The sequence below is a fragment of the Hypanus sabinus genome, chromosome 4 (genome assembly GCF_030144855.1).
Source record: "Hypanus sabinus isolate sHypSab1 chromosome 4, sHypSab1.hap1, whole genome shotgun sequence".
Classification (NCBI taxonomy): domain Eukaryota; kingdom Metazoa; phylum Chordata; class Chondrichthyes; order Myliobatiformes; family Dasyatidae; genus Hypanus; species Hypanus sabinus.
The window spans coordinates 58067133-58081678 of NC_082709.1; the positions used below are offsets into that span (position 1 = coordinate 58067133).

General features: G+C 50.0%; 2 protein-coding genes across 9 annotated transcripts in view; one reads left to right on the forward strand and one right to left on the reverse strand.

Annotated features, from left to right (window-relative positions):
- Positions 1–10475, forward strand: part of LOC132392797 (uncharacterized protein KIAA2012-like) — an 83640-nt gene extending 73165 nt beyond the window's left edge. For all 5 annotated transcript variants that reach the window (XM_059967173.1, XM_059967175.1, XM_059967171.1 and 2 more), the window contains exon 24: positions 9446–10475. In XM_059967173.1, coding sequence (XP_059823156.1) covers positions 9446–9626 — 181 coding nt within the window. In that variant the 3' untranslated portion in view covers positions 9627–10475. The remainder of the gene's footprint in view (positions 1–9445) is intronic.
- Positions 10476–10620: 145 nt separating this feature from the next.
- The window catches only part of LOC132392800 (caspase-8-like), a 58857-nt gene continuing 54931 nt past the window's right edge, over positions 10621–14546 (reverse strand). For all 4 annotated transcript variants that reach the window (XM_059967182.1, XM_059967183.1, XM_059967180.1 and 1 more), the window contains exons 7-10: positions 14298–14356; positions 12791–12902; positions 11525–12026; positions 10621–11144 (exon numbers count right to left, since the gene is read on the reverse strand). In XM_059967182.1, the coding sequence (XP_059823165.1) occupies positions 10949–11144; positions 11525–12026; positions 12791–12902; positions 14298–14356 (869 nt within the window). In that variant the 3' untranslated portion in view covers positions 10621–10948. The remainder of the gene's footprint in view (positions 11145–11524; positions 12027–12790; positions 12903–14297; positions 14357–14546) is intronic.

Below are 14546 nucleotides of genomic sequence, written 5' to 3' on the forward strand. Positions count from 1 at the left end.
TGCATGGCACCACGCTCATACACTGACCCCCACAGAGAGATGCATGGCACCACACTCATACACTGACCCCCACAGAGAGATGCATGGCACCACACTCATACACTGGCCCCCACAGAGAGATGCATGGCACCACACTCATACACTGGCTCCCACAGAGAGATGCATGGCACCACACTCATACACTGGCTCCCGCAGAGAGATGCATGACACCACACTCATACACTGGCTCCCGCAGAGAGATGCATGACACCACACTCATACACTGGCCCCCACAGAGAGATGCATGACACCACACTCATACACGGGCCCCCACAGAGAGATGCATGACACCACACTCATACACGGGCCCCCACAGAGAGATGCATGACACCACACTCATACACTGGCCCCCACAGAGAGATGCATGACACCACACTCATGCACTGGCCCCCACAGAGAGATGCATGGCACCACACTCATACACTGGCTCCCGCAGAGAGATGCATGGCACCACACTCATACACGGGCCCCCACAGAGAGATGCATGACACCACACTCATACACCTGACCCACGAGAGATGCATGGCACCACACTCATACACTTGACCCACGAGAGATGCATGACACCACACTCATACACTGACCCCCACAGAGAGATGCATGGCACCACACTCATACACTGGCCCCCACAGAGAGATGCATGACACCACACTCATACACTGGCCCCCACAGAGAGATGCATGACACCACACTCATACACTGGCCCCCACAGAGAGATGCATGACACCACAGTCATACACTGACCCACAGAGAGATGCATGACTCCACAGTCATACACTGGCCACCACAGAGAGATGCATGGCACCACACTCATACACTGGCCCCCACAGAGAGATGCATGACACCACACTCATACACTGGCCCCCGCAGAGAGATGCATGACACCACACTCAAACACCGACCCACAGAGAGATGCATGGCACCACACTCATACACTGGCCCCCGCAGAGAGATGCATGACACCACACTCATACACTGACCCACAGAGAGATGCATGACACCACACTCATACACTGACCCACAGAGAGATGCATGGCACCACACTCATACACTGGCCCCCACAGAGAGATGCATGACACCACACTCATACACTGACCCACAGAGAGATGCATGACACCACACTCATACACTGACCCACAGAGAGATGCATGGCACCACACTCATACACTGGACCCCACAGAGAGATGCATGACACCACAGTCATACACTGGCCACCACAGAGAGATGCATGACACCACACTCATACACGGGCCCCCACAGAGAGATGCATGACACCACAGTCATACACTGGCCACCACAGAGAGATGCATGACACCACACTCATACACGGGCCCCCACAGAGAGATGCATGACACCACACTCATACACTTGACCCACAGAGAGATGCATGGCACCACACTCATACACTGGCCCCCACAGAGAGATGCATGACACCACACTCATACACTTGACCCACAGAGATATGCATAACACCACACTCATACACTCGACCCACAGAGAGATGCATGACACCACACTCATACACTGGCCCCCACAGAGAGATGCATGACACCACACACATACACTGGCCCCCACAGAGAGATGCATGACACCAAACTCATACACTGGCCCCCACAGAGAGATGCATGACACCACACTCATACACTTGACCCACAGAGAGATGCATGACACCACACTCATACACTGGCTCCCGCAGAGAGATGCATGACAGCACACTCATACACTGGCTCCCGCAGAGAGATGCATGACACCACACTCATACACTGGCCCCCACAGAGAGATGCATGGCACCACACTCATACACTGGCCCCCACAGAGAGATGCATGACACCACAGTCATACACTGGCCACCACAGAGAGATGCATGACACCACACTCATACACTGGCCCCCACAGAGAGATGCATGACACCACAGTCATACACTGGCCACCACAGAGAGATGCATGACACCACACTCATACACGGGCCCCCACAGAGTGATGCATGACACCACACTCATACACTTGACCCACAGAGAGATGCATGGCACCACACTCATACACTGGCCCCCACAGAGAGATGCATGACACCACACTCATACACTTGACCCACAGAGATATGCATAACACCACACTCATACACTCGACCCACAGAGAGATGCATGACACCACACTCATACACTGGCCCCCACAGAGAGATGCATGACACCACACACATACACTGGCCCCCACAGAGAGATGCATGACACCAAACTCATACACTGGCCCCCACAGAGAGATGCATGACACCACACTCATACACTTGACCCACAGAGAGATGCATGACACCACACTCATACCCTGGCTCCCGCAGAGAGATGCATGACACCACACTCATACACTGGCTCCCGCAGAGAGATGCATGACACCACACTCATACACTGGCCCCCACAGAGAGATGCATGACACCACACTCATACACTGGCCCCCACAGAGAGATGCATGACACCACACTCATACACTCGACCCACAGAGAGATGCATGACACCACACACATACACTGGCCCCCACAGAGAGATGCATGACACCACACTCATACACTGGCCCCCACAGAGAGATGCATGACACCACACTCATACACTGGCCCCCACAGAGAGATGCATGACACCACACTCATACACTCGACCCACAGAGAGATGCATGACACCACACTCATGCACTGGCCCCCACAGAGAGATGCATGGCACCACACTCATACACTGGCTCCCGCAGAGAGATGCATGACACCACACTCATACACTTGACCCACAGAGAGAGATGCATGACACCACACTCATACACTGGCCCCCAGAGAGAGATGCATGACACCACACTCATACACTGGCCCCCACAGAGAGATGCATGACACCACACTCATACACGGGCCCCCACAGAGAGATGCATGGCACCACACTCATACACGGGCCCCCACAGAGAGATGCATGACACCACACTCATACACGGGCCCCCACAGAGAGATGCATGGCACCACACTCATACACTGGCTCCCGCAGAGAGATGCATGACACCACACTCATACACTGGCTCCCACAGAGAGATGCATGGCACCACACTCATACACTTGACCCACGAGAGATGCATGGCACCACACTCATACACTGACCCCCACAGAGAGATGCATGACACCACACTCATACACTGGCCCCCACAGAGAGATGCATGGCACCACACTCATACACTTGACCCACGAGAGATGCATGGCACCACACTCATACACTTGACCCACGAGAGATGCATGACACCACACTCATACACTGACCCCCACAGAGAGTTGCATGACACCACACTCATACACTTGACCCACGAGAGATGCATGGCACCACACTCATACATGGGCCCCCACAGAGAGATGCATGGCACCACACACATACACTGGCTCCCGCAGAGAGATGCATGACACCACACTCATACACTGGCTCCCGCAGAGAGATGCATGACACCACACTCATACACTGGCCCCCACAGAGAGATGCATGACACCACACTCATACACTGGCCCCCACAGAGAGATGCATGACACCACACTCATACACTGGCCCCCACAGAGAGATGCATGACACCACACTCATACACTGGCCCCCACAGAGAGATGCATGGCACCACACTCATACACGGGCCCACACAGAGAGATGCATGACACCACACTCATACACTTGACCCACAGAGAGATGCATGGCACCACACTCATACACTGACCCCCACAGAGAGATGCATGACACCACGCTCATACACTTGACCCACAGAGAGATGCATGGCACCACGCTCATACACTGACCCCCACAGAGAGATGCATGGCACCACACTCATACACTGACCCCCACAGAGAGATGCATGGCACCACACTCATACACTGGCCCCCACAGAGAGATGCATGGCACCACACTCATACACTGGCTCCCACAGAGAGATGCATGGCACCACACTCATACACTGGCTCCCGCAGAGAGATGCATGACACCACACTCATACACTGGCTCCCGCAGAGAGATGCATGACACCACACTCATACACTGGCCCCCACAGAGAGATGCATGACACCACACTCATACACGGGCCCCCACAGAGAGATGCATGACACCACACTCATACACGGGCCCCCACAGAGAGATGCATGACACCACACTCATACACTGGCCCCCACAGAGAGATGCATGACACCACACTCATGCACTGGCCCCCACAGAGAGATGCATGGCACCACACTCATACACTGGCTCCCGCAGAGAGATGCATGGCACCACACTCATACACGGGCCCCCACAGAGAGATGCATGACACCACACTCATACACCTGACCCACGAGAGATGCATGGCACCACACTCATACACTTGACCCACGAGAGATGCATGACACCACACTCATACACTGACCCCCACAGAGAGTTGCATGACACCACACTCATACACTTGACCCACAGAGAGATGCATGGCACCACACTCATACACTGACCCCCACAGAGAGATGCATGGCACCACACTCATACACTGGCCCCCACAGAGAGATGCATGACACCACACTCATACACTGGCCCCCACAGAGAGATGCATGACACCACACTCATACACTGGCTCCCACAGAGAGATGCATGACACCACACTCATACACTGACCCACATAGAGATGCATGGCACCACACTCATACACTGGCCCCCACAGAGAGATGCATGACACCACACTCATACACTGACCCACAGAGAGATGCATGGCACCACACTCATACACTGGCCCCCACAGAGAGATGCATGACACCACACTCATACACTGGCCCCCGCAGAGAGATGCATGACACCACACTCATACACTGACCCACAGAGAGATGCATGACACCACACTCATACACTGACCCACAGAGAGATGCATGGCACCACACTCATACACTGGCCCCCACAGAGAGATGCATGACACCACACTCATACACTGACCCACAGAGAGATGCATGACACCACACTCATACACTGACCCACAGAGAGATGCATGGCACCACACTCATACACTGGCCCCCACAGAGAGATGCATGACACCACAGTCATACACTGGCCACCACAGAGAGATGCATGACACCACACTCATACACGGGCCCCCACAGAGAGATGCATGACACCACAGTCATACACTGGCCACCACAGAGAGATGCATGACACCACACTCATACACGGGCCCCCACAGAGAGATGCATGACACCACACTCATACACTTGACCCACAGAGATATGCATAACACCACACTCATACACTCGACCCACAGAGAGATGCATGACACCACACTCATACACTGGCCCCCACAGAGAGATGCATGACACCACACACATACACTGGCCCCCACAGAGAGATGCATGACACCAAACTCATACACTGGCCCCCACAGAGAGATGCATGACACCACACTCATACACTTGACCCACAGAGAGATGCATGACACCACACTCATACACTGGCTCCCGCAGAGAGATGCATGACAGCACACTCATACACTGGCTCCCGCAGAGAGATGCATGACACCACACTCATACACTGGCCCCCACAGAGAGATGCATGGCACCACACTCATACACTGGCCCCCACAGAGAGATGCATGACACCACAGTCATACACTGGCCACCACAGAGAGATGCATGACACCACACTCATACACTGGCCCCCACAGAGAGATGCATGACACCACAGTCATACACTGGCCACCACAGAGAGATGCATGACACCACACTCATACACGGGCCCCCACAGAGAGATGCATGACACCACACTCATACACTTGACCCACAGAGAGATGCATGGCACCACACTCATACACTGGCCCCCACAGAGAGATGCATGACACCACACTCATACACTTGACCCACAGAGATATGCATAACACCACACTCATACACTCGACCCACAGAGAGATGCATGACACCACACTCATACACTGGCCCCCACAGAGAGATGCATGACACCACACACATACACTGGCCCCCACAGAGAGATGCATGACACCAAACTCATACACTGGCCCCCACAGAGAGATGCATGACACCACACTCATACACTTGACCCACAGAGAGATGCATGACACCACACTCATACCCTGGCTCCCGCAGAGAGATGCATGACACCACACTCATACACTGGCTCCCGCAGAGAGATGCATGACACCACACTCATACACTGGCCCCCACAGAGAGATGCATGACACCACACTCATACACTGGCCCCCACAGAGAGATGCATGACACCACACTCATACACTCGACCCACAGAGAGATGCATGACACCACACACATACACTGGCCCCCACAGAGAGATGCATGACACCACACTCATACACTGACCCACAGGGAGATGCATGACACCACACTCATACACTGGCCCCCACAGAGAGATGCATGACACCACACTCATACACTGGCCCCCACAGAGAGATGCATGACACCACGCTCATACACTGGCCCCCACAGAGAGATGCATGACACCACGCTCATACACTGGCCCCCACAGAGAGATGCATGACACCACGCTCATACACTGGCCCCCACAGAGAGATGCATGACACCACGCTCATACACTTGACCCACACAGACAGCATCCTGTAGACTAGACCCCCTTAGACACAGCTTCAAGTGCACACTGAACTACATACACAGACTCCACTATTGCTTACACAGAGGCCCATATACTGTACATACATGATGTCAAGTACATAGGCTGTACCCATACACACGATACCCCATACAGTAACCCCCCCCCCCCATATACAGACCATAAAAGTTTGAGAATTAGGTCCATCAAATCTGCTCTGCCATTCCATCAAGCTGCTTTATTATCCCTCTGAACCCCATTCTGCTGCCTTCTCCCCACTACCTTTCTGTGCTAATTACAGTGATCAAGAACCCATCACCTCCATTTTAAATATATCCAGTGATTGGTCTCCACAGCCGTCTTTGGCAATGAATTCCACAGCTTCACCACACTGGCTCAAGAAGTTCCTTTGCCTTAGAATGGAGACAAGATGACCTTCTATTCTGCAGCTGTCCTGGACTCCCCTACTATAGGAAACATCCTCTCCATCCAGGCCTTGAAGGGAAACCTGCATGAGGCCCACTGCACCTCAGATTTCTGAATTTTCTCGCCATTTATGCCTTTATTCCTCTACTAAATTGCATGACCTGACACTGTATTCCATCTGGCACTTCTTTGCCCATCTTCTGAATCTATGAAGGCCCTTCTTCAGCCTCCCTGCTTCTTTAACATGACCTTCCCCCCTTTGTATGATCTGCAAACTTGGCCAAAAGGCCATCAACTGTGACATCCAAACTGTTGGCATATAACGTGGAGAAAAGCGATCCCAAACCCAACCCCTGCAGAACACCACTAATCACCGGCAGCTAAACAGAAAAGGCCCCTTATTCTGACTGTTTCCTGCCAGTCAGCCAATCCTCTGTCCATGTTAGAATCTTCCATGGGCTCTTACATTGTTAAGCAGCCTCATATGTGGCACCTTGTCAAAAGCCTTCTGAAAATCCAAGTACACAACATCCACCGATTCTGCTTTGTCTATTCTGCTTGTTATTTCTTCAAAGAATTCCAACAGATTTGTCAGGCAAGATTTCCCCTTAAGGAACCTACCTGCCCGTCCTTTCAAAACAATATGTATTCTTGGATGTTAAGCTCCAGTGATCTTTCAGCCACGACTCAGTAGTGCTCACAACATCACACCTGCCCATTTCTAACTGTGCTATTAGATCATCTGCCTTATTCAATATAATGCAACACTCAGATATAACACCTTCAGTCCCGTATTCATCACCCTTTTCAATTTTGCTCCCATGTTTCCGGAAGTTAAATTCTTATCCCTTTCTAAACTTGATTTTTTTAATATATTGTGGATACTTTTTAATCTCTCCTGCACTCTCTCCACACTTGTCCAAACCACTGAACCTACTATTTAGTTTAAAGGCACACTTCACCCTATCCCACTGACCGCAATTTTGCCCTATCAACTGCTCACCCTTCCTCACAGGATCACTCCACACTGCATCTACAGTACGAGCATACCAACTGTCTGTCCTCTGCTTTATCACTGGTTCCCATTCCCCCACCAAATTATTTTAATCCTAAAGCTCTCACAAACCTGCCCACAGGATATTGATCCCCCTCAAGTTCAGCTGTGACCCTTTTTGTACAAGTCATACCTACCCCAGAAGAAATCTCAAATCTGAAACCCTGCCCCTGACCCAATTCCTCAGCCACCCATTGATCTGCCAGATCATCCCATTCCTACCCTCACTGGCATGTGGCACAGGCAGCAATCCAGAGATCCAGAGCAATCCTTTCTACCTAGCTCCCTGTATTCTCCTCCCTTTGCCTACTTAATAACCATATAAAAATTACAGCATGGAAACAGGCCATCTCGGCCCTTCTAGTCCGTGCCGACACTTACACTCACTTAGTCCCACTGGCCTGCACTCAGCCCTTAACCCTCCATTCCTTTCCTATCCATATACCTATCCAATTTTTCTTTAAATGACAATACCGAACCTGCCTCTACCACTTCTACTGGAAGCTCGTTCCACACAGCTACCACTCTCTGAGTGAAGAAATTCCCCCTCGTGTTACTCTTAAACTTTTGCCCCCTAACTTCTGAACCCAATATGTATCACAACTTCTGGTTGATCACCTTCCTCCTTTAAAATACTGTGGACCTGATCGGAGGCTTCCCCGACCCTGGCACCTAGGAGGCAATATACTATCTGGGCGTCTCTTTCACATCCACAGGATCTCCCATCTGCTGTTGTAATTGTCACTATCAATACTACACTCCTCTTCTCCACCCTTCCTTTCTGAGCCACAAAGCCAGATTCTGGTAACTCATGGTAACTGCTGCTTTCCCCTGGTAGGTCGTCCCCCAACAGTATCCAAAGCGTGATACTTGCTATTAAAGGGATTGGCCATGGAGGTACTCTGTATTGTCTGTCTCTTCACTTCCCCTCGCCTGAAAGTCACCCTACCTGCCTCTTGCAACTTAGAAGTGACTACCTCCTTCATACACAGCACCATGTACACAGACTAGACCCCAACACAAAACATAGGTACACAGACCAGATCTGCACAGGCAGCTCCAGGTACAAACGGGACTCACGCATAGGTGGCATTGTACACAGGCAGGACCCATACACAAATGGTACTGCGTACACTGGTTAGACCCATTCGGACAGCATCTTGTAGCCAGACTAGACCCATATACAGGTGCCATGTACGTACTAGATCCGTACACAAGACACTGCTCTAATGGCCCCCAACGTACTCCCATTCCTCACCTTACCCTAACCATCAAAACTGGTCCACTTCCACATTCCTTTAACTTCCTTCTACCTCTCCTTGTGGCTAATGGTCCACTTCCCTCCCTGCAGGCAGAAGGGGCTGATTGGGCAGGGCCTGATGCTGCGTGGAGGGTTGCTGTTGGAGCTGCTGGAGTTGGAGCAGGGCCAGAACATCACAAGGCCTTGGGTCTTCTCCTACTTTGAGCTGATGGAGATTCTGGGTCTGGAAACACCAGTGAAGAGTGAACAAGCAGAGATTGGGAGTGAGTGAGTCTCTGCTTGGAATGTGAACATTTTCACCAGTCAAGGAAGGACTGATTAAAAATACAAAGGCTCTTATTCAGAAATGTGCACACAAACAAGGAAAAGGAGGCCAATCTGCCCCTCGAACCTGTCCTGTGATAGAATCGTGGCCGATCTGATGACATCCTCATCTCCACATTCCCATCCAACCACGGTAACGCTTCATCCCCTTGCCTTAGGAATATTCCTAGACACACAAGGACTTAAGAGAGCAAAAATAAAACACTTCATCTCTGCCTTGCATCAGTAGGTGACCCTTTATTTGTAAACTGCGATGCTTCATTCTAGATCCACCCCATGAAGAAATATCCTCTACTCATTCACAATCCCTCAGTATTTTCCAGTGACACTGTGTGAGCCGAAGCACATCAATTCGATCTTGGCTGTCAAAGAAATACCCACAGTCCCATTCTCCCACTAATTTCCTGCACCCTATTCTCCCACATATTCCCAGTAACACTACCCTGAGTGCCCTATCACTGAGAAGCACCACGTATTTGGTACGTGGGAGGACATGGGAGAATGTGGTGGGGTGGGGGAGTTGGGGATAACCGAAGTCACAGGGACAATGTGCAAATTGTACATGAACATCAGAGGTCAGGGTCCAACCCAGGTCACTTGAAGCAACTGCAATACTTGAAGGGAGGTGGTGTAGGACAGATCAAGGAAAAAACGCAAGACAGTGACCGGGGGGGGGGGGGGGGGGGGGTTGCAGTGAGTAGCAGAGCAGCCTGGTTCCACTGGAAACACGAGAGACTGCAGACGCTGGAATTGGGAGCAAAACAAAAAGCTGCAGGTCGAGCAGCATCTGTGGAGGCAAAGGGGCTGGTCGACATTCTGGCTCTGATCTGAGCCTGGTTGGATTATCCAATCACACTCACCTATGCCCACAGAAACACTGGGGGGGTGGGGTGTCAGCACCAGAGGCTGGGAGAGTGATAGAAAGAAACAAAACTATCATCACTTGTTGATAAAGCTCAACAGCTTTTTAAATTTTTTTTAATAAAATATAATTTTTTTGTTAAAAAGTATTACCAAGTATATAATCATAATCTGCGGAAGACATGTTAAGTACAAACGCAATTCAGAGCAGAGACGCCTGGATTCTAGCCTGGCAAACAGTATTCTCACGAAAGCAGAGGTTCCCTCGGGCACAGACTCACGCAGATCTTCTGTACATTTCCCTGAAAACTTAACATTCCTGGACCCCACAGATTCCAAGCACCCCAATGTGCTCCATTCTCATCAGCATACCCGACGTCCTTATAACCATCAGCAGCTGCAGGGGCATCAGTCCTTGAGATCGCCATTTCTGGTGTGGAAACCCGGGGAGGTTTTCCTGAAATCAGCAAAACTTTGATCCACTGGGAAGTAAAGCTTCTTCCTGAGGGTGTAGCTTGGCTGTGGCATTTGGGTTTTGAGATTCTTGTCTGTTTTCTCACTTACGTCATTGTTGACATTGGTGAGAATGCTTAGGAGGTCCTGGCTGGGGTGGGGGACAGAGAGAGAGAGAGTGTGTCAGGTGAATTTGCAATGATCAGCGCAGTCACTCTTGTCACATTGTGGCTAGGTCCAGCAACAGAGGTGGTCGCTGTTTCAGAATGACCACCATAACACTGTCTGCCCAACCCCATCACCCTCTGATCCCTCCTCTTCACACGAACCAAATCTAATCTTCCCACACCCACTCTCCCTTCCTCACCCTGACCCCATTCCCTCGCGCTCCGATCGCCAACTTCCCAGTCTCTTGCTCATTCCCTACCTGTGCTTCAACTCTCCCCCCTTCATCCCTGGGCCCATTAGAATTCTCCGCCCCACCCCCGTACATACACCAGTGTCTCAGCCCAGGGTTAGGGGGCAGAATACCTGGGGCAGTGTTTCTCCAGGTTTTCACACAGCGATTGAATGTACCAGGTGCCATCCTGAACGTGTCGAAAGGAGACGTAGCCTTCCACAGTTGCCATACCCAACAAGAAGTCGGCCTCATCCGGAATAATGGCGCGGGTGGCCGTCATGGCGTCCTCCTCCAGCCTCTGGACAGCAACGCTGTCCCCATCAATTTCAACACCTTCCTGTTTTTCCGTGCCCTGGCACGCCTGGATGAAGAAGAGCTTGGGTTTCTGCTTAAGCGAAGGGCACTGTGAAGCCGAGAAGCACGCGGTGATGTTGCGGATGGGCACCTTCTTGGCATCCGTGCCGAACGTGACCCCCCTTTCGCCATGGGTCAGAATGCAGCAGACGAAGCAGTCGAAGTGCTTGTGGTCTTTCTGACTGTATTCAACCATCTTCATCTGCATCGCCTCTGCAGTCAGGTTGTTCTCTATTTTCACAGTGAACCCTAGCCAGGTGAAAACCCATTTCAGCCGCTCTGTGGGACACAGATAATGTTAGTGATGAGACTAGAGCCTCACTTACCCAGAAGGACCTACAAAGCAACTCTCACAAAATCCTGGGGGAACTCATCAGGTCACGGAAATAAATAAACTGTCAACGTTTCGGCTGAGACCCTTTGTCAGGACAGAAAAGGAAGGGGTAAGATGCCAGAATAAATAAGGTGATGGTGGGGGAAGGGGGTTAGCTGGGAGGGTGGAAAGGTCAAGGGCTAGAGTGGAAGGAATTCGATAGGAGAGGAGTGCAGACCAGAGGAGAAAAAGAAGGAGGAGGGGACCCAGAAGGAAGTGGTAGGCAGGTGAGAAAAGTGGGGAATAGAAGAAAAGGGGAGGGGGAAGGAACTTGTTTTAAAACCGGAAGGAGAAATTATACTCGTGCCACCAGGTTGGAGGGTACCCAGATGAAATACAAGGTGTCGCTCCTCCACCCGGACGGGGGCCTCATCTTGGCGCATGAGGTGGCCATGGACCGATATGCTGGTACGGGAACGGGAATTGGAGTTAAAACGTTTGGCCACCGGGATGTTCTGCTTTTGTTGGATGGAGCTGAGGTGCTAGATGAGGTGGTCCTCCACCTACTTTTTTATTCTGGTGCCTCCACCCTTCCTTTTCAGTCCCAAAGAAGGGACTCAGCCCAAAATGTCAACTGTTTATTCATTTCCATAGACGCCACCTGGCCTGCTAGTTCCTCTAGTAGTTTCTGCGTGTTACCCAAGGATAAGGTGAGGATTCCAATCATTACCTGCATCCTGATTGGTTCCTTTCCGTGGTGGCATCCCTTGGAAGGTACTGTTGTTGATAATGACACAGTAGCCCCTTGGGTTACTCTTCATTTTGTAGTAGACAAGTACCTCCTTCAAACAAACAAGTTCATGACATTATTCAGAACAACCTGGTTCTAATTTTAAGATTTTTCCTATTTCTTACATCATGTCAATTTCCCCATTATTCTAGGCTCTCCCACAACTCTTTTCATCCTGTTAACATCCTTCTTTATACATTTATTCTACACAATCTGATGCAGCATTCCAGCAGTACTCCAGAGGGAATTTAAACCAGATTATCAGGGGAAACCAGATGCCTGGATAAGGATTTTGATTAGTACTCATATAATGAAACAAAGGGGCTATGTAGATCCATTCCCAGTGAAACAAACACAAGAAGCAACAGCAGGCCAGTCAGAACCTGCACAGAGGTAATCAGATGATGCTTCAGATCAAGTACCCTCATCAGAACAGGAAAACTACTCAAACAAGTAGATTTCAAGTTGTACTGAGACAGAGAGGTGGAGAAAACAGAGGGAATGTCTGAGAGGATGCAAAGTAATAATTATATTTAGAACAAGCAATCTGATGTAGAGGAGAGGGTTACTGCTACCACTGGAGAGACAGAAAAAATGTTTATATGCAATTGCTAAAATTGAGTCCCAGAAAGTCGGAAGGTATAAATTGGAGAGTAATAAAAAGGGAAGTGTTGTGAGAATGGGAGATGGAAGACCAAGGGGTGGGGAGGTAACAATCACAATGCTAAAAAAGGGGAAGAACATGATTTCACACAGCAGCATCTCTTCGAAGGCGATTATGGAGATTGTTCTGCCAATTTGCCATCTGATGGGTTGGAAAGTGAAGTCTGAGAATCCTTTCCTTGCTGTAGTCAGAAAGAGAGAAGCTGACCCGTCAACCGTGGTCAAGATAAACATCACAAAGACATGAGTGTGCAGTCTCATCTCCGAGCAGATGCAGTGAAGGAGAAACTGGGAGTATGGGATTGATTCCTTACAGGAAGCAGAATAGGAGGAGATGCTAAATCCAGATAACTATGCGAGTCTGAAATTGAGATGATCTATTAACCTATCCCCTGAGGTGGAGATAGAGAAGACAGGAAAGGGAAGGAAACAATTAGACATTGACCTCATGGCAGTGAGGGAAGAAATTAGCAGCAAAGGTAATTAAACTTTCAAGTTCTCTACAAGTGCGGGAAGTAGCAATGTTGGAGTAACTTAAATTTATTATTTTTTTTACAATAAACTCTGCCACAAAGACTTCTACCCTTTTGAATTCTTGTCTACTAGTGATTATGGCCAACAGTCCATTAATATTTTCAGCACACGTAACATATAACAACTTTTAAAGGTACAGATCAAATCTACAGATGAATCACACATAAATAACAAACCAAAATGCATTAATTTTAAATATTGGAAGGTATGGAATAGATTAATCAATGACACTTGGGTAACCTATTCTCACCTGAGAATCAGAAATCAGCTCAGTGTTGTGGGAATTGTAGTTATCCAGCTGCCTCAGATCTGGAAAGGCACAAACAGAAAGATTATCAGTAAATACCACTGCAAATGCAGTATAAATGGCATGCTTATATGGTGGAGGGGGGTTGGGGCGATGGAGGGAGCCTGGACAACTGAAACAACAATAGAAATTGTTGGAATCCCTCTCTGAGAAAAGGAACAAGGGTAAATGTTTTAAATCAAGGACATTCAG